The 17,714-nt window shown below is 49.4% G+C and overlaps 1 protein-coding gene across 2 annotated transcripts; it reads left to right on the top strand.

Moving 5' to 3' along the window:
- Positions 1-2,601: 2,601 nt before the first annotated feature.
- Positions 2,602-16,639, top strand: LOC107125831 (tumor necrosis factor receptor superfamily member 6B-like). Of its 2 annotated transcripts, none has more exons than XM_015429291.1 (4): positions 2,602-2,747; positions 3,807-4,191; positions 12,549-12,791; positions 15,299-16,639. In XM_015429291.1, exons 1-4 carry the CDS (start codon positions 2,700-2,702, stop codon positions 15,589-15,591), a joined length of 969 nt encoding a protein of 322 aa, XP_015284777.1. In that variant the 5' UTR covers positions 2,602-2,699; the 3' UTR covers positions 15,592-16,639. The 2 variants fall into 2 exon arrangements, with proteins under 2 accessions (XP_015284777.1, XP_015284778.1); XM_015429292.1 differs by having other exon boundaries at positions 12,549-12,755.
- Positions 16,640-17,714: the final 1,075 nt, after the last annotated feature.

Here is a 17,714-nt window from a genome sequence, read left to right on the forward strand (position 1 = left end):
TGGGAGGGGGGAGAAGCGCCAGCCGTGTCACCCACCCTGTGGTTTCTGTCAGAGCTCTCTCAGCCTCACCTACCTCACGGGGTGTCTGTTGTGGGGAGGGGAAGGGAAAGGAGCTTGTAAGCCGCTCTGAGACTTCTTTGGGTAGTGAAGGGTGAGGTATAAGACAGCCAGTTTGGTGTCGTGGTTAAGTGCGCGGACTCTAATCTGGGAGAGCCAGGTTTGATTCCCCACTCCTTCCCTTGCAGCTGGCTGGATGACCTTGGGCAAGCCGTAGTTCTGATAAGAGCTGTTCTTGAAAAAGAGCAGTTTCTGTCAAGAGCTCTCTCAGCCCCATCTGCCTCACAGGGTGTCTGTTGTGGGGAGGGGAAGGGAAAGGAGTTTGTGAGCCGCTCTGAGACACCTTTGGGTAGTGAAGGGTGAGGTATAAGACAGCCAGTTTGGTGTCGTGGTTAAGTGCGCGGACTCTAATCTGGGAGAACCGGGTTTGATTCCCCACTCCTCCACTTGCACCTGCTGGATGACCTTGGGTCAAGCCGTAGTTCTGATAAGAGCTGTTCTTGAGAAAGAGCCGTTTCTGTCAAGAGCTCTCTCAGCCCCACCTACCTCGCAGGGTGTCTGTTGTGGGGAGGGGAAGGGGAAGGAGTATGTAAGCCGCTCTGAGACACTTTTGGGTAGTGAAGGGCAGGGTATAAATCCAATCTCCTCTTCTTCTTTTCTAAGTGGCTTCCATTTATTGAGGTTACTTTTATGGAAGCTGTTGTACCTACACACTCTGTTCCCCAACGATATCTTGAAATCGTATCAATGTTATAACTGTATATATTAACCTGACATAGTGTCAATGTTAATTTTTACTGTGTTCCTATGAGCTCTACCTAAGCATACTTGTTTTAAGAATTTCAATATCGTTTACTATTTTGATTTGTAACACTGAGTATGTTTTATCCATGTTTGTACCACTGTATTTTGCTTTTACTGTTGTAAAGTTAAAATTTAAAAAATAAAATATAAAAAAAGAAATAAAAACAAAACTTTGTTGGCCTTAAAGGTGCCACTGGACTCTTAACTTCCTTCTTGTCTTGTAATGAGTCACACTTGGCATGCAGTAAGGCTGAGAACACCCGTCCTGGTTGAACCTCATCATCTGCATATAAGGACTGTGGTGGTGGAACACGGCTGGCTGCCTCTGATTTATGGACACCCTGCAAGAGAGGGTGAGGGCTGCAAGAGAGCATGAGAGGCCAGCCTCCTCCTTGGGGGGGGGGCGTCAGCCCGAGGGCTGGAGCAGGCAGAGAGCAGCGTCCCCCCCCCGCGCCCTACAGGCCGGGGCCAGGTTGGGAGCAGCGGCAGTCCTCTCTCCTGAGGTGACGGTGTCTTCTGAGGTGAATTTTGGCGGGCGCTGGTTCTGTGGGCGGGACTCACGCAACGCAGCCAGTACATGGGGAGTCCTTTTGATTGACAGAACAGGGAGCGAATTGATTAGGGAGCGCATGGAACCTTCAGCAAAGGGCCACCCCAAAACAGAATTACAATATATATTAGTGATTAAGGCCCGTTGCGGAAAGGAATGCAACAAGCTCTAGAGAGAGGGTCTGGGAGAGTGCTCCCGCCTGCAACCGTGGCCCGCATTTGCCCTCCACATAGCTATCTAAAAGGCGGGTGGGGGTGAAGAGAGGCCAGTGACGGGTGGCGCAGGAGAGGGCACATGCCACCCGGCCCTCCCAGCGGGTGCAGAAGGCAGGAGGGGGGGGGCAAAGACAGGCCGGCGCAGTGGCAAAGGAGAGGTCGCATGCCACCTGGCTGTCCCAGCGGCTCCAGACGGCAGGGAGGCAAAGGCAGCCTGTGCGCTGGTGAAGCACAGGGCGCATAGCAGCCGGCCCTCCAGGACACTTTAGAAGCAGGGGGGAGGCGGGCTGGTGATGTGTGGCGCACCGGGGACGGAGAGGCCGCATGCCAGCCAGCCCTCCCAGCGGCTTTAGGAGGGAGAGCTTGTACCTGAATAAAACTTGGTCTTAAAGGTGCCACTGGATTGTTTTGGACCGGGGGCCGGGGGGGGGGCTCTGCAACTTACCTGGCTGCTTCTAGCTCTGACTGAGGGCTGCTGGGAGCAGGGGGCGGGGCTTGTTGCATGTGCCCCGCCCCCTGGGCTCTTTACTGCCGGAGTTCCGCTCCTGTGCGCTCCTGCAGGAAATGACCCCTGTATACACACACACACATTTTTTGTAACATTTCATGAATCCAATACTTCTTAGCTGTTCTTGAGCAGAGGAATAATAATAATAACAATAATAATTATTGTTATTATAGATTGGATTTATATCCTGCCCTTCACTCGGAGTCTCAGAGCGGCTTACAAACTCTTGTCTGCTGCACACAGTGACGATCGCAAAGCCTAATGGTTCTCAGTCCCAGTGGGACTTAATTGTGCTTCATAGTTATTGTTTCTGGCTCGCGCACATTGGTGAGAATGAGCCGTAGAAGATGTTGTAGGCTGCCCTCTGTGCCTTGTGTGTTTTGTACAGAAGTCAAGGAAATCACCAGCTCTGTTTTTCTCTTCTTCCCTTTCCTGCTACAGAATTGCACCCTCGTTGGACACAAACATCACGTAGGAAAGGGGAAAGTCTTCCTTGGCGGAATCGGCACAGCTGAAGGCCTCCCTGAATCCTCAGGGGTCCGATAAAAACCTCCAGGCTCCTAGCATGACAGACGCCTTCTGCAAGCAGAAATCCTGCGGGAAACCACCCACGGTAAAGGCACAGGGCTTCCCCTTCCCGTCAGTTCTGTTGGTTTGTAGATGTGCATGTAAATCAGTTCCAAGGATATGGAAAGAGAGCAGTGTTCCCTCTAAGCTGAGTGAGTGTGAGCTAGCTCACAGTATTTTAGCCTCCGGCTCACACATTTTTGTCTCAGCTCAGGAAGGGATGGCTCCAGAGCAAAATAATTTCTGCAGGAGCCAAATCGCTCGCTCACGACTTTAATGCCAGCAGCTCACAAAGTAGAAGTTTTGCTCACAAGACTCCACAGCTTAGAGGGAACATTGAAAGAGAGTGGCTGGAAATGTTTCACTGTGTCTCGTAACACTAGACCTTGGCCTTGTGGTGGACAGTAGTCCTGTCAGCAGCGACGCGCCCCAATAGCAAAAGAGAACCTCCATGTTCAGAGGTAGTATACCTCTAAAGTCCAGGTGCTGAGGGACAGATAAGGGCTGTTACCTTCATGGCCTGCTCTGAAGAGGTGAAAAGAGCAAGAGTCCAGTAGCACCTGAAAGACTAAAAAAAAAAGTTGTGGCAAGGTAGGATCTTTCGTACATCACTGCTCACTTCTTCAAATACAGCTAGAATGTGAGTCCATGTGTCCTTATATCTTGGAGCGTGAAGTGATTTCAGATGCCAAATGACAATAGCAGGCGAATGACAATAGCGGGTGAATAACAATAGCAGGCGTGATTGGATTAGGTGTGATATGCAGAGGGACAGTAGCCCTGGAGAGATCAGCATTTGTAATGAGACAGGAAACCTAGGTCTTGATTCAGTCCAGGAGGACGCATTGTCTTCAGCTTCATGATCGGTTGCCGTTCAGCAGTCTCTCTTTCTAATCTCTATTTGAAAATGCTCTGAACAGGAAGCGTCTGGGTAGGACCTTTGGAAACAGAATACTGGATTAGAGGGGCCCTTGGTCTGACCCAAGAAAACATACAGAAAAATGTATCGGGAAAATCCAAGGGACTGAAGGATTGCCTGTGCTAAATAAAACCAAAATTGTTTCTTAGATCCAGGACTGACTTCTTTCTTTTCTTTCCCCTCTAGTGGGTGGTTTTCAGCCTTCTGGTATTTTGCAACACTCTGCTCTCCAGCTCTGCGCCCACTTACGAGTGGCAAGATCCCATTACCAAGGAGAGACTCGTCTGCCAGCAGTGCCCACCAGGGACATGCGTGGCACAGTACTGCACCAAGGATAAGCCAACCCAGTGCCAGCCGTGCCCCAGTCTCTACTACACCCAGTACTGGAACTACCTCGATAATTGTCTGTATTGCAACAATATTTGCAGCGGCCTAGAAGAGGAGGCTCTGCCATGTAATGCCACGCATGACCGGGTGTGCCAGTGCAAGCCAGGATACTACTTCGACCCGTCCTCTGAATTCTGCCTACCGCATTCCGCTTGCCCTCTGGGGAGCGGAGTCGCTCAGCCTGGTATGTATTGAACTCCTTTCCCCCAGGTCAGACAGATATCTTTAGCCTGCAGGGGGTATTGGCTGATAAAGTAATGTCTTAGCATTTATCCAGTGCTTTTTCAGAGTTCGAATTGGTTCATGTGGATTATCTTGTAATAATCCTTAGAACCAGAGGTCATTTCGGGGGGGATCGCGGGGGATCACAGTTCCCCCGGGTGAGGAACGGGGGGCGGGGCACATGACGAAGCCCCGCCCCCTGCTTCCGGCCGCCCCGCTTCCGGCCCTCATTCAGCCAGGAGGAGGCAGGAGAAGAGGGAGGGTAAGTTGCTTCCTCCCTGCCTCTCCCCACCCCTGCCTGCCTGGGGCCAGGGACGGCCTTCGCGGGGCTTCCTTGCACTCCCACCGGCCTTGCAGGTCCCCCACCGGGCCGCTCATGGGGCTCGGCAGTGGAGCTGCAAGGCCGGCGGCAGCGGCCGGGACCGTTGGGAGCGGGGTGTGTGGCCTTATGACACACTTCCGGTGATGTCAGGGGGTGTGGCATATGCTAATGAGTTATGCTAATGAGTTCCCCTAGCTCTTTTTCTACGAAACGACCCCTGCTTAGAACAGTGATTACTTATAAATTCCTGTTCTTCGGGGTTTTCTTTCCCTCCATTCGTCTTTTGCTCCCTCTAGTGGTCAGTTCGATATTATATCCATTTACGTCCGGCATAAAAACCTGCAGTTTAAATATACAGGGAGATATGGTGGAGAGAAACCAGACATAAGCCAGCACACTCTGAATAATGTATTTTCAATCCACTTCCATTGCACTTTAGGGAATGTTTGCAAGTGGGTTTTGCTGTCCCGTGCAGTAAAATCCAGTTGAAAAATGCACTGAAAGTTGATTGAAAGTGCATTATTTTGTGTGTGTGAAATTGAGAAGTCTTGACCAAGGTGATATTTGTATGGGGGTCTCTGGGAGCATAGGTCAGTTTCCTAACTGCTAGGGTATAACAAAAAGGAGCTGCGGTGGCTCAAGTGGTTAAGACGCTGAACTGCAGGCTGTGGAAGGTCAGTAGTTCAGCGGTTCGAGACCCGGGTGCCGCATGATGGAGTGAGCTCCCATCTCTAGTTCCAGCTCCTGCCAACCTAGCAGTTCGAAAGCAAGAAATTGCAAGTAGATAAATAGGTACCACTTCGGTGGGAAGGTAACAGCGTTCCGTGCACCTTGGTGTTTAGTCATGCCGGCCACATGACCACGGAAACGTCTTCGGACAGCGCTGGCTCTTCGGCTTTGAAACGGAGATGAGCACCGCAATCCCTAGAGTCGGATTCGACTGGCTTTCGAGCAAGGGAACCTTTACCTTTACTAGGGTATAACAGATCTCTTGAATTATTTTGGTTAAATTTAAATAATAGCCAGTATATCGATATAGGTGCCCTTCTGGGATACAGCAGAAAGACAGGGTTAAAAGTGCTCAGTGGTGGTACAAGAGCCAAAGTTCTCCCCACCACCACCAAGATTCCCTTTGAACTGATCTGGCCATGTATCTTCCAGTGCTGTTCTGCAGTTCAAGGGTTAGAAAGAGTTTCTTCAGCTCTGAAATAGTGGGTCCCAAAGCTGTCATCTCCCAAACTGAGTGGCATAGCCAGTCTGTGGACTGCCTCGCTCTCGGGTTTTCTAGGGATGAGAAACTGTTTCAACCGGTTGTCAAAAACTGGGAGGTAGCCAGGCAAGTGTGTGACTTGTTCAAATGCAAAGAACCGTGATTTTGAAAGTGACTCATCAGAGTTGGAATCTAAAAATGGGATTGACTTCACCAACACTGTGCATGTTGGGGGGTGGTGTCAAGTCTGAAATTGTTTTATGAGTCACACGATCGAGAGCTAAAACAAATTCAGTGTGTTTGAAGCTACATTTCTGTTGAGTCAGACTGACCTGTGTGGTCTGCTTTAGCTGGAAGCGGCTGATCTTGGGATACATAAATGTGTGAAGCTGCCTTATACTGAATCAGACCCTTGGTCCATCCGTCAAGGTCGGTACTATCTGCTCAGGCAGTAGCTCTCCAGTGTCTCAGGCAGAGGTCTTCTGTATCACCTACTGTCTGATCCTTTTAGAGAGCCAGTTTGGTGTCGTGGTTAAGTCCGCAGACTCTAATCTGGGAGAACCGGGTTTGATTCCCAACTCCTCCACGTGCAGCTGCTGGTGTGACCTTGGGCCAGTTACAAGTTCTCTCAGAGCTGTTCTCTCAAGAGCAGTTCTCTCAGAGCTCTCTCAGCCTCACCGACCTCACAGGGTGTCTGTTGTGGGGAGGGGAAGGGAAAGGGGTTTGTAAAACGCTCTGAGACTCCGAGTGAAGGGCGGGGTATAAATCCAATCTCTTCTTCTTCTTCTCTTCTAACTGGAGGTGCTGGCGGCTGAACCCGGGACCTTCCACATGTAAGGCAGTAGCTTTTCCACTGAGCCGCAGCCCCTCCCAAAGTTGGCAGACTCTCCGGGGTCTTGGGCTGAGGTCTTTCACATTACATGATATATTTTTTTAACTGGAGATACTGGGGATTGAACCTGGGGCCTTCTGCATGCCAAGCAGATGTATCTGCTCTTGGTCCGCTGCCAGCAGCCTGATTCGTTTAACAAGAGATGCCAGGAGATGTTCCTTGGCCAGTCTTGCCGCAAACCCATGTGCTTAGTTATCTTTACGTCAACCCTTTGAGGTAGGGTAGGTTGAGAGAGAAACCTGACCCATTAAACCTGAAGAGGGCTGTTAACCTTCATGGCCTGCTCTGAACAGGTGAAAAGAGCACGAGTCCAGTAGCACCTGAAAGACTAAAAAAATATGTGGCAGGGTAGGAACTTTCGTGTGTCACTGCTCACTTCTTCAAATAAAGCTAGAATGTGAGTCGATCTGTCCTTATATCTTGGAGAGTGGAGTGATTTCAGATGCCAAATGGCAATAGCAGGTGTCATTGGATTAGTTGTGATGTGCAGAGGGGAAGTAGGTGTGGAGAAATCAGCATTAGCGATGAGACAGGAAACCTAGGTCTTGATTCAGTCCAGGAGGATGCGTTGTTTTGAGCTTCACTATCAGTTGCAATTCAGCAGAAAAGAGCAAGAGTCCAGTAGCACCTTAAAGACTAACAAAATTTATGGCAGGGTAGGAGCTTTCATATCTGAGTAAGATACAGGGAAGAACTGGTTGACGAGGTGAAAGTAGGGGTAGTACGTTATTATTATTATTATTATTATTATTATTATTATTATTAGGCACTGGGATTTTCTGGAGTACCTATGTTCATCTGATATGGGGCATGGGGTATGTTGATATTGTCTATCGTGCCATCGATTGTTTTATTGGTTTTACTGTTCTTATTGTTTTATAGATTTTATGCTGTAAGCCACCCTGAGCCCACTTGTGGGATAGGGCAGGGTATAAATTGAAGAAATAATAATAATACATAAACACGTAGTTTATTTAAATGAAACCAAGTCTTCGGGGCCAGATGAGTGGCATCCAAGGGTACTAAAAGAACTTGTGGATGTAATTTCTGAGCCTCTGTCCATCGTTTTTGAGAAATCTTGGAGAACAGGTGGGGTGCCAGAAGACCGGAGGCGGGCAAATGTTGTCCCCATCTTCAAGAAGGGGGAAAAGGAGGATCTGGGTAACTACCGACCCATCAGCTTGATGTCTATACCAGGAAAGTTTTAGGAAATATCAGTCAGTGAGTCCTTGGAAAGTATGGCTGTGATTACTAAGAGCCAACATGGGTTTCTCAAGAACAAGTCATGGCCGACTAACCTTATCTCTTTTCTTGAGAAAGTTACTACCTTGTAGGATCAGGGGAGGGCTGTAGACAGAGTTGGTCTTGATTTCAGTAAGGCTTTTGATAAGGTTCCACATAATATTCTTGTTAACAATTTGGTAAGATGTGGCTTGGACCCTGTTAGTGTTAGGTGGATCCAGGGGTCGTTTCGTAGAAAAAGAGCTAGGGGAACTCATTAGCATAACTCATTAGCATATGCCACACCCCCTGACATCAGGGGCCCGGCGGTGGACCTGCAAGGCTGGCGGGAGTGCGAGGAAGCCCCGCCAAGGCCCTCCCTGGCCCCAGGCAGGCAGGGGTGGGGAGAGGCAGGGAGGGAGCAACTTACCCTCCCTCTTCTCCTGCCTCCTCCTGGCTGAATGAGGGCCGGAAGCGGGGCGGCCGGAAGCAGGGGGCGGGGCTTTGTCGTGTGCCCCGCCCCCGCACCTCACCCGGGGGAACGGCGATCCCCCGCAATCCCCCCGAATCGACCTCTGGTTGGATCTGTAACTGGTTGACCGATCGCACCCAAAGAGTGCTTGTGAATGGTTCCCCATTTTCAAGGCAAGAGACGTTCAGGGGTGGCTTGCTATGTTCTGCCGCTGCAGAGCAACCGTGGACTTTCTTGGTGGTCTCCCATCCAAGTGCTAACCAGAGCTGACCCTGCTTAGCTTCCAAGATCTGATGAGATCGGGCTAGCCTGGGCTCTTCAAACAGGTCATCATCTCCCTTTCTGTTGTAGCCTCTTGTATTCCAGTGCCGCATCTTGGCATTCAGAACCGGTCCTCTGTGTGTGTTCTTGACACACTGACCGATTTCACACAAGAGCTGCGCCGCGGTCGTGCCTCCCTTTGCCCCGCTTCTATTGGTCAATTTCCCACTCAAAGCCGCGCGGCCACATTTTGACTCGTGGCTTCGCCCGATTTTCCCCGCGGTTTTGTGATCCTCAAAAATCAGGATCACGAAACCGCGGGAAAAATCGGGCGAAGGTCAAAATGCGGCTGCGCGACTTCGAGCAGGAAATTGACCAATAGAAGCGGGGCAAAGGGAGACGCGACCGCCGAGCAGCTCTTGTGTGAAATCGGTCACTGTGATGTCTGGCGGCGAGTGACCCCATCTGAAAGATACGCTTGCCAAAATGGTGTGCGGAGTCATGTCCTTCCCCTTAATCGAGAGAGAATTGGCAGCAGTTCTGCATTCTTCAAAAGGAAACGACGCCAACCCCTACTTTCTCTATCGGGTTTTCCCTTTCCGGGCTGGGAATCCCCCGTCCATTTGGCGCTGCAGATAAAAAGGAGGCGGTGTGCGTTTTGGTGGTTTGTTGTGGATTCAGATTTTTGCTGGATTGCAAATTCTCACAAAAGGAAGGCCTGGAAACAAAGGGGAAATCTGTATGCTTAAAGAAAACCCCAGGAACTACTTTGCCAGAAAGCTTTGTGTTCTACCGCGCACCAAGTTTCTGGCTGTAGAATTTATCTGTTTTAATAAAGACGTGTGGTTTAGGTTTGACAGCTGTAAGGAGATTTTCCCTTCGAACCTGATGAAAACCCTCCCCCCCCCCTTTACACCAACCTCCACGTGGTGGCTGGAGATTTCTTGGGATTACAACCAATGCTCCCTCTAAACTGTGGAGTCTTGTGAGCAAAAATTCTACTTTGTGAGCTACTGGCATGAAAGTTGTGAGCGAGCGATTTGGCTCCTGCATAGATTAGCTTGCTCTGGAGCCATCCTTCCTGAGCTAAGACAGAAATGTCTGAGCCAGAGGCTGAAAAACAGTGAGTTAGCTTAGAGAGAACACTGATTACAGCTGTAGTAGTAGTAGAATTTATTGTATTCAGCCATTGGCCATTACAGATTCTACAAAACCATAAAATACATTAACAAGTAAAACTTTAAGGTAACAACTCATCTCCAGGCAACAGAGATCAGCTCACTGGGAGAAAATATCCAGTCCGGCTGGTTCTGCGTCTGGCATTCGTGCCACATTTTCTCAGCACTGGGCAATTCTGCATTGGCTTTTTCCCTGCATTGTTTTAGCAAACCCACGCTGGAACAGAAATTCCCCTCTGCATTGCATGCCGCTTTCGCTTTCTTTGATCTTCGGGTTTTATGGTACCGTCTGCATAGATTCACGGCCGTTCAGGGATGACTCTGCAGTCAGTATGACGTTGTCCCTGGGGTATTTGAATGTGGTTTTGAGCTGCACCTTTCCCCTCAGTGTTGAGAAAATGTGGAGCGAATGCCAGATGCAGAACCAGCTGCTGATCAAAGGAAGCGAAAGCAGCATACAGTGTAGAGGGTACCATAAAATCCGATGATCAAAGAAAGTGAAAGCAGCATGCAGTGCAGAGGGTACCATAAAATCTGATGATCAAAGAAAGTGAAAGCGGCATGCAACGCAGAGGGGAATTTCTGTTCCAGCGTGGGTTTGCTAAAACAATGAAGGGAGAAACCAATGCAGAATCACCCAGTGCTGAGAAAATGTGGAGCAAATGCCAGACACAGAACCAGCCGGAGTGGACATTTTCTCCCGGTGAACTGATCTCTGTTGCCTGGAGATGAGTTCTTATCCTTAAAGTTTTACTTGTAAATGTGTTTTATGTTTTTGTAAAAATTTGTAATGGCCAATGGCTGAATAAAATCCCATTAAAAACCCATTAAATCCAATGATCAAAGAAAGCGAAAGCAGCATGCAGTGCAGAGGGTACCATAAAATCCGATGATCAAAGAAAGTGAAAGCAGCATGCAATGCAGAGGGGGAATTTCTGTTCCAAGTTGGGTTTGCTAAAACAATGGAGGGGAAAGCCAATGCCGAATCGCCCTCTGTGTCATTATACCACACTGAAGTCCCTCCCCTCCCCAAACCCCGCCCCCTTCAGGCTCCACCTTCAAAATCTCCAGGTATTGGAGGTACAGATACAAGCACGTGGCAGATGGGGCTAGGCCTGTCCGGTGCCCCAGAATTAGTTGCTGTGGCCATTCACTCCAGAACGTCTGGAGCTGGCAGGAGTTCCCATGTGTCCCGACTCCAGATCTGACTCTGGATCACAGAGCTTTCCGTTCCACCCAATAGGAGAAGATCGTCTTTGGTTCTCTAGCTGTGATTGGAGACTGACTGAACTGGCGATGGCTGGGCTCTGTCTGGAGGTTGTCAGCCCTGGCTTTTGAATGGCTGGGCAAAATAAAATCATGCTGTTTCAGTGGCAGTTACACCGCCATGTTGGTCTTTGTTTTGCCTTTTGTTTCCCATTATAGTTTGTTGCCGGCCTCCAGGTCGTCCCTGGAGATCTCCCGCCAGGGCTTTTTTTGTACAAAAAGCCCAGCAGGAACTCATTAGCATAATAGACCACACCCAAGAGCAGAAACTCATTAGCATATTAGGTCACACCCCTGACAGTGCAGCTCATTAGCATATTAGGCCACACCCCCAGAAGTGTGGTTGTCCAGCCACACCCACCTTTTGCTTCTTATTCTGTGTACCTTGTTCGTTGTCAAAACCCTGGGATTTTTTTGTAGCAGGAACTCCTTTGCATGTTAGGCCACACACCCCTAAAGTAGCCAATCCTAATGAGTTCCTGCTCTCGGGTGTGGCCTGTTATGCTAATGAGTTCCTGCTGGGCGTGGCCAACTCAGGAGCCAGCCAGAACTCCGTTCCTGCCCAAAAATAGCCCTGTGACTCCCGCTATTACAACTGGTCTCCAGACGGTAGAGATCAGTTCCCCCGGAGAAAATGGCTACTTTGGAGGGTGGACTTAATGGCATTATATGCTGCTGAGTTCCCTCCCCTCCCCAAAACCTACCTCCCCCAAACTCCACCCCAAAAGCTCCAGGCATTTCCCAACCCAGAGGTGGCAACCCTACCCCGCCGCCCCGGGCACTTAGGCTTTGTCTGTGCGGCTCCTCTTCGGCCATTTTGTGGCTGGCTTTGCCGTCTGTGGCGGCCATTTTGTGGCTGTGCTCACCACCTTGTATCAGAATGCCAAGGGTGCCCACTGGCTCAGAAAGGTTGTGGACCCTTGAGGTAGAGGATGGGCAGGATTGGTTCCTTGCTTTAGGGAAGAAGGAAGGGGGTGCCACGGTTGGGACCCCTGCCTTAGGCCAACACCAGAGGAGGAAGAACTGAAAATATGAACGCTGCAGATAAAACTTCCCAAGGGTTTGGGGGAAGAAGCCATGATGGTGACACCACACCAAAATCCAAGACCGCTAACCCAGATGAAAGCCATCTCTTGTCGAGCCATTACCACTTAAACATGCAAATAATTTTACATGCAAAACTTCAGTTCCCAAAATTCCTGGGGAGACAGAGCACCAGAGAGATTAGCTCTTATTCAGTATAATTTTTCAAAAAGTCCCGCTATGCCCTCCTCCAGGAGGCCTGGGAAGGGAGTGCAGTGGAGAGATGATGCTAGGCAGCTAGGGTTGCCAGCAATGTTCCCTCTAAGCTGAGTTAGTGTGAGCCAGCTCACAGTTTTTTAGCCTCCGGCTCATGCATTGTTTGTCTCAGCTCAGGAAGGAGGGCTCGAGAGCAAACTAATTGATGCAGCAGCTGATCCCACGCTGACTCCGTTCTCCCACGCTCCTCTCTTGCAGGCACCCCTCATGAAGACACCAAATGTGCCGCGTGCCCTCCGGGGACCTTCTCCAACTCCAGCACGGGGCTCTGTCAGCCGCACACGAACTGTTCGGCGCACGGCCTGAAGCTCAACGTTCCGGGGAACCCGTTCCACGACTCCCTCTGCACGGCTTGCCAGCTCAATCAAACCGATGGGACCCAGGAATGGCTCGAGGAAGCGTCAGGTGGGCAGCTGCAGCCAGTGAGGCTGCTTACAGAAGGTCAGTGTGCACCGGAAGTGGTTTAAGGGTGGCGGCAAAGCGATCTCCCATAAGGAATCCTTGGTGGTGGGACGTGTCGTCAAGTCACAGCCGACTTGTGGTGATCCCGTTGGGTTTTCCAGGCCGGGGAGGAACAGAAAGGGTCTTGCCGTTGCCTGTCTCTGTGTAGCATCCCTGGGTTTTCTTGGTGGTCACCCACCCAAGTAGTAACCACGGCTGACCCTGCTTAGCTTCCGAGATCTGGTGAGACAGGGCCAGTCTGGGCCATCCAGGGCAGGGCAAAGATGTTGAAGGAGGTCCCTGTGTAGGATTAGACCCCTCAGGCCTGTCCAGGGACGAGAGGAAATCCTATACTTTTTCAGTACCTTAACAACAACCCACAGAGGTAGGCTACCCTCTCTGGATTCAGAACAATATGCCACCAGAACCTCTTTTAACTAGAGTCCCCTCCCAGCCTAAGAGCAAGGTTCAGACTCTTAGCTGGCCTCTGGGGCTTAACACCTTAGCAACTCCAGCTCAGAGATGCACACTAAATGCTCAATGGTAGCTTGTGGTCAGGTAGGCACGGGAAATACAACATCAAAGACCGTTTAGAAATAAGATTAATGTTTATTCAGTCAGAGCTTAGCAAGATAGACTATCAGAGATTACAAAATAACAAGCCTAAGGCAGTTTGCCTTAACTACACAGTAAAAGATACATATTTACCAACTTCAGGCATCCCTCAGTCCAAATAGTGTCCAAGGTATACAGTCCAGCTAGGAACCAAGGGATTTTGAGGGGAAATCCCATCTTGGCACACCATGTGCTTTAAGTCACAAAGCAAGTCTTTGTTCTCCAACAGACAGCATGGCAGGACAGCATTTCAGGTGTCATAAAACCACATAGAGGACAAGAGCAGCCGAGAGAGAATCTCTCCCATAAGGAATGACCAGTTATATGCCCATTCCAGTCACTAATTAGCCCTGGCCAGGAGCCAATTGCGAGTGGACATAGGTGTGTCCAATTTGTTGGTTGTCATGGGTGCAAGTGGGGATAGGCTGGAAGTTTGGAGACTCCCTCTGCAGTCAGGTGACCCCAAGCTTCAGCTTCTCCATTGCTGATGTGACTTTTTGCCTGTGAGGAAGAGCCAGGCGCCATCAGGTCTGCCTCTTCCCTTAGAGGTGTGAAAGAATGTGTGGTTATATTGCATGGTTATAAAGTTTCTCTGGGCAAATGGTCGGCCATTTGGCCTGCAAGAGGAAATAAGACACAGCATGTTATCAAAATGTATCACAGGAGAAGGCATGGGTTATAGAAGCAGAAATCAAAATTTCTATACAGTCCCACCTGGAGGTTGACTAAAAGACCCCAAAATCGGCTAGGAGACTGAAATCCGGTCCCTATATGTATGTATCTCCCTTAAGCCCGCTAAATCCAGATTTGTTGTGGAAGGCCTGGTTTTGGGTCAGTTGACCACACCTCAGAGGCCACACGTCTCTTGGACCGATTTATTTATTTAGAAAATTTCTTGGCTGGCTCTCCAGAGAGTCTGCTTCAGGCCACTCCTCAGGCCAAACTAAAAGGGACAGTAGCCACAGGCAGGGTTCCCTCTAAGCTGAGTTAGTGTGAGCTAGCTCGTAGTTTTTTAGCCTCCGGCTCACACATTTCTGTCTTAGCTCAGGAAGGAGGGCTCCCGAGCAAACTCATTGATGCAGTAGTCGAATCGCTCACCCACAACTTTAATGCCAGTAGCTCACAAAGTAGAATTTTTGCTCACAGGACACCATAGCTTAGAGGGAGCATTGGCCACCAGTCCATCCCATGGCCACTGACACCATTTGAAAAGCAGCTGTCATTCTTTAGGCATTGCCACAAGGGTGACAACTGCTTCTGAAATCGCATTGGCTGCCGCAGGATAGACTCCGGGTCAAGTTACTCCCAACAGCACTCTCTTTGGCAGTGATACGCTTATTGAGATTTAAGCATGATCCAGATCATAACTATGCTGTGTCAGAACTGGAGATTTTGGCGGGTACAATCACAGATATAGGTAATCCAAATGAAACCCCTTCTAATATTTATTCGTACGTCACATCCAGCCTGCCTAACCATAGCGGTCCTTACCCCCCTTTCACCTGGGAAATGTATGATCCCATTATCTACACAAGCAAGCTGGCACCAAAAGTTTCAAGGACATTCCTCTGGGAGAGGGAAGGCTTCTTTGGAAGAATTACAACCTCTAAGATAGTGCAGTCACTCACTCCCCTCCCCCACCTAAGGAATCCCCCCCCCCGGCATCCATGGCAAACTGAGCAGAGCGATGTTTGACACCCCGCGGCCACTGTCACTTTCAGTTTGACCCATGGATGCGCTGCTTCGAGTTCGGAGCATGAGGTAGGCCACTTCCCACCATAATATCAACCTCGCCAAGGTCGGCTGGCGCCAGAGAAATCATCGAGGGGTTTTGCCAGGCTTCTCAGTGCCACGAGCTGGCCTGTGACCAATTTCCGTCCGATCTTTTCCAGAGAGCCCAGAGTGCGAACTGGCTTTTATCGACTTTGCGGTTTATCAGATCAACTCGCCCAAGAAGCTGTGGGCGCTGAAGCATGCGCTGGAGCAGGAAGCCGCGCCCAAGGAGGGCCACAACAACCAGCTGATGCTCCAGGCCGAGATCTATGCCTACCTCACCAGGATCCGGAACATTCCCACGCAAGTGTCGGTCGCCAAAGAGCTCCTGCTGGCCTTCCAGAGGACCCAGCAGAATCGTGTGAAGAGTCGTTTATCTTCAAAATTCAGAAAATGGATGCGGGCCCTTTGATTTGAGCCGGGAAAGGTTGCACGTCTGCAAAAGATGGGCAATCACTCGGGATCCTTCCAGCGGTTTTTACACTTCCTTTCTGGTCGGGAACGGGGGTTGCTTCTTTCAGAAGCGCCCGTAGCCTGACTTCACAGCAAGAATGATTACGGTTTAAAGTCTAGTAACGCATTTGATGTTTCTCTCTCACCCCTCCCATTTCTGAGCTTTTCCCCCCCTTTTCCCCACAAATAGGTTAAAGGGAAAGCAGTCTGTATGCATGATACATAAATAAACAACCCCTGCCTCCCCCCAAGCAATGCAAATTTGGTTTCCAAAAAAATGCTGTATTTTGTGACCTCTATGGCTCGGTTAGTTTTTTTTTAACACAACTTATTTTTGCTCTTTATTTGTAATTGTGATTTTGACAGTGGGGTGTAACGGCTTGTGTGCCAGAGCAGGGCTAGGGCGACCCGAATTCGGGTCCCCTGCTGAGCCGCAACAAGCCGCTCTTTGGCCAGTTGCTCTCTCTATGAGCTTAACCTACCTCACAGGGTTGTTGTGAGTATGCAGTGGAAGAGGGGAGGCACATCTGTGCCCCCTGAGCCCTTGGGAGCCCTGCATGGAGTAAGGAGACATTGCGCCCCATATTGGGGAGAAAGTGTCAGATACTGTGTTTTTAAAATAAAGAAATGTGCTTATCCAAGCCTATTATCTGAGAGCCCTTTCAAAAGATAGTGAGGGCTAGGAACTTGCTTTTTCCTCCTTTCAAATGCACGCTGATATGCCTAGTAAATGGAAGGCTGATCTGATAGAACATGATGTACCTTTCCTGATCGCAGGTGAAATCGCTGCATGTCCAAACTGTGTTGATCAAAGCACGTCATTCTTTGAATCTGCCAAGGGACTGCACTGTGTTGAAACATCAGGAACGCCACCCCTTCAGCGTACTAAATTACCCACCTGTTCCCGGTGGATCTAGGGAGCATCTCTTCAGTTAGCGGAATATTTGCGTGGATCGCTTTCTAGCTGTATCTGAAGAAGTGAGCAGTGACTCACAAAAGACCACACCCTGCCACGTATTTTGTTAGCATTTCAGATGCTACTGGACTCTTGCTGTTTTCGATTTGTGTAGATAGTTTTGAAAAAAAAATATCTTCTCACGCATACCAAAGGGATTTTCGTTTCCCTTTGGAGTGGAAAGCTGTTACAGTTTTTAAGTGCTTCGTTATGGCTTCTGGTTTATGTGCTTAAGATATTGAATCACGCTATTTAAGCCGGAACAAGCTGGTTTTTATTTTATTTTATCAAGCCGGTTAAGCCAAAACAAGCGGAAGGGCATTAGGGTGTGAAACCCATTTTTATTTTTAGATCTTTACTTCAGTTATAGTCTTGTCTTTCTCACGGAGACACAAAACAGATTACACAGGCTTAAAATGCAGTTAGGACCGTATTAACTACATAAAACGAACAATGCACTAAAAACTGGATTACAAATCAGAGTACAGTGCACCAGAACAGTATCACATGAACCATGCAATTGAAACCGCCTACGATTCCACATTAACTACAGCCTGTTCCCTCCATAAAGATCCCCTCCTGAACCATTCTGTTTTATACATTCAGTGGAATGATAAAAGCATGGAAACCGGTATGTCTGTTGCAAATGAAATAAAGAGAGATTCCACACTTCAGCATCGCATCTCTGTTCTTACCATTTAAGCACTCAAAACGTGGGGTGTGATTTCTCCCCCATACCGTAGAATCAGAGAGTTGGAAGGGACCTCCAGGGTCATCTAGTCCAACCCCCTGCTAAATGCAGGAAATTCACAAATACCTCTTCCCCCACACACACACCCAGTGACAGCTGTTCCATACCCAGAAGGTGACAAAAAACCTGCAGGATCTCTAGCCAAACCGACCCGGAGAAAAATTGCTTCCTGACCCCAAAGTGGCGATCAGCCTTTCCCTGGGCGTGTAAGAAGGGGCCACGAGAACTAAGCACTGAGGCGACCCTTCCTGCCCTCCCTCTCATGATCTGCCTAAGTTCACAGAATTAGCACTGCTGTCAGAAGGCCATCTAGCCTCTGTTTGAAAACCTCCACAGAAGGAGAGCCCTTCCACTGAGGAACCTCCCTAACTGTCGG

This window comes from Gekko japonicus, unplaced genomic scaffold (assembly GCF_001447785.1).
Source record: "Gekko japonicus isolate JY-2015 unplaced genomic scaffold, Gekko_japonicus_V1.1 scaffold4551, whole genome shotgun sequence".
NCBI classification, from domain to species: Eukaryota; Metazoa; Chordata; class Lepidosauria; order Squamata; family Gekkonidae; genus Gekko; species Gekko japonicus.

Coding starts and splice junctions, on each gene's coding strand:
- LOC107125831 (XM_015429291.1), top strand. CDS start 2,700: ATGACAGACGCCTTCTGCAAGCAGAAATCCTGCGGGAAACCACCCACG. Junction 2,748..3,806: donor CCTGCGGGAAACCACCCACG/GTAAAGGCACAG, acceptor TTTCCCCTCTAG/TGGGTGGTTTTCAGCCTTCT. Junction 12,792..15,298: donor AGTGAGGCTGCTTACAGAAG/GTCAGTGTGCAC, acceptor GATCTTTTCCAG/AGAGCCCAGAGTGCGAACTG.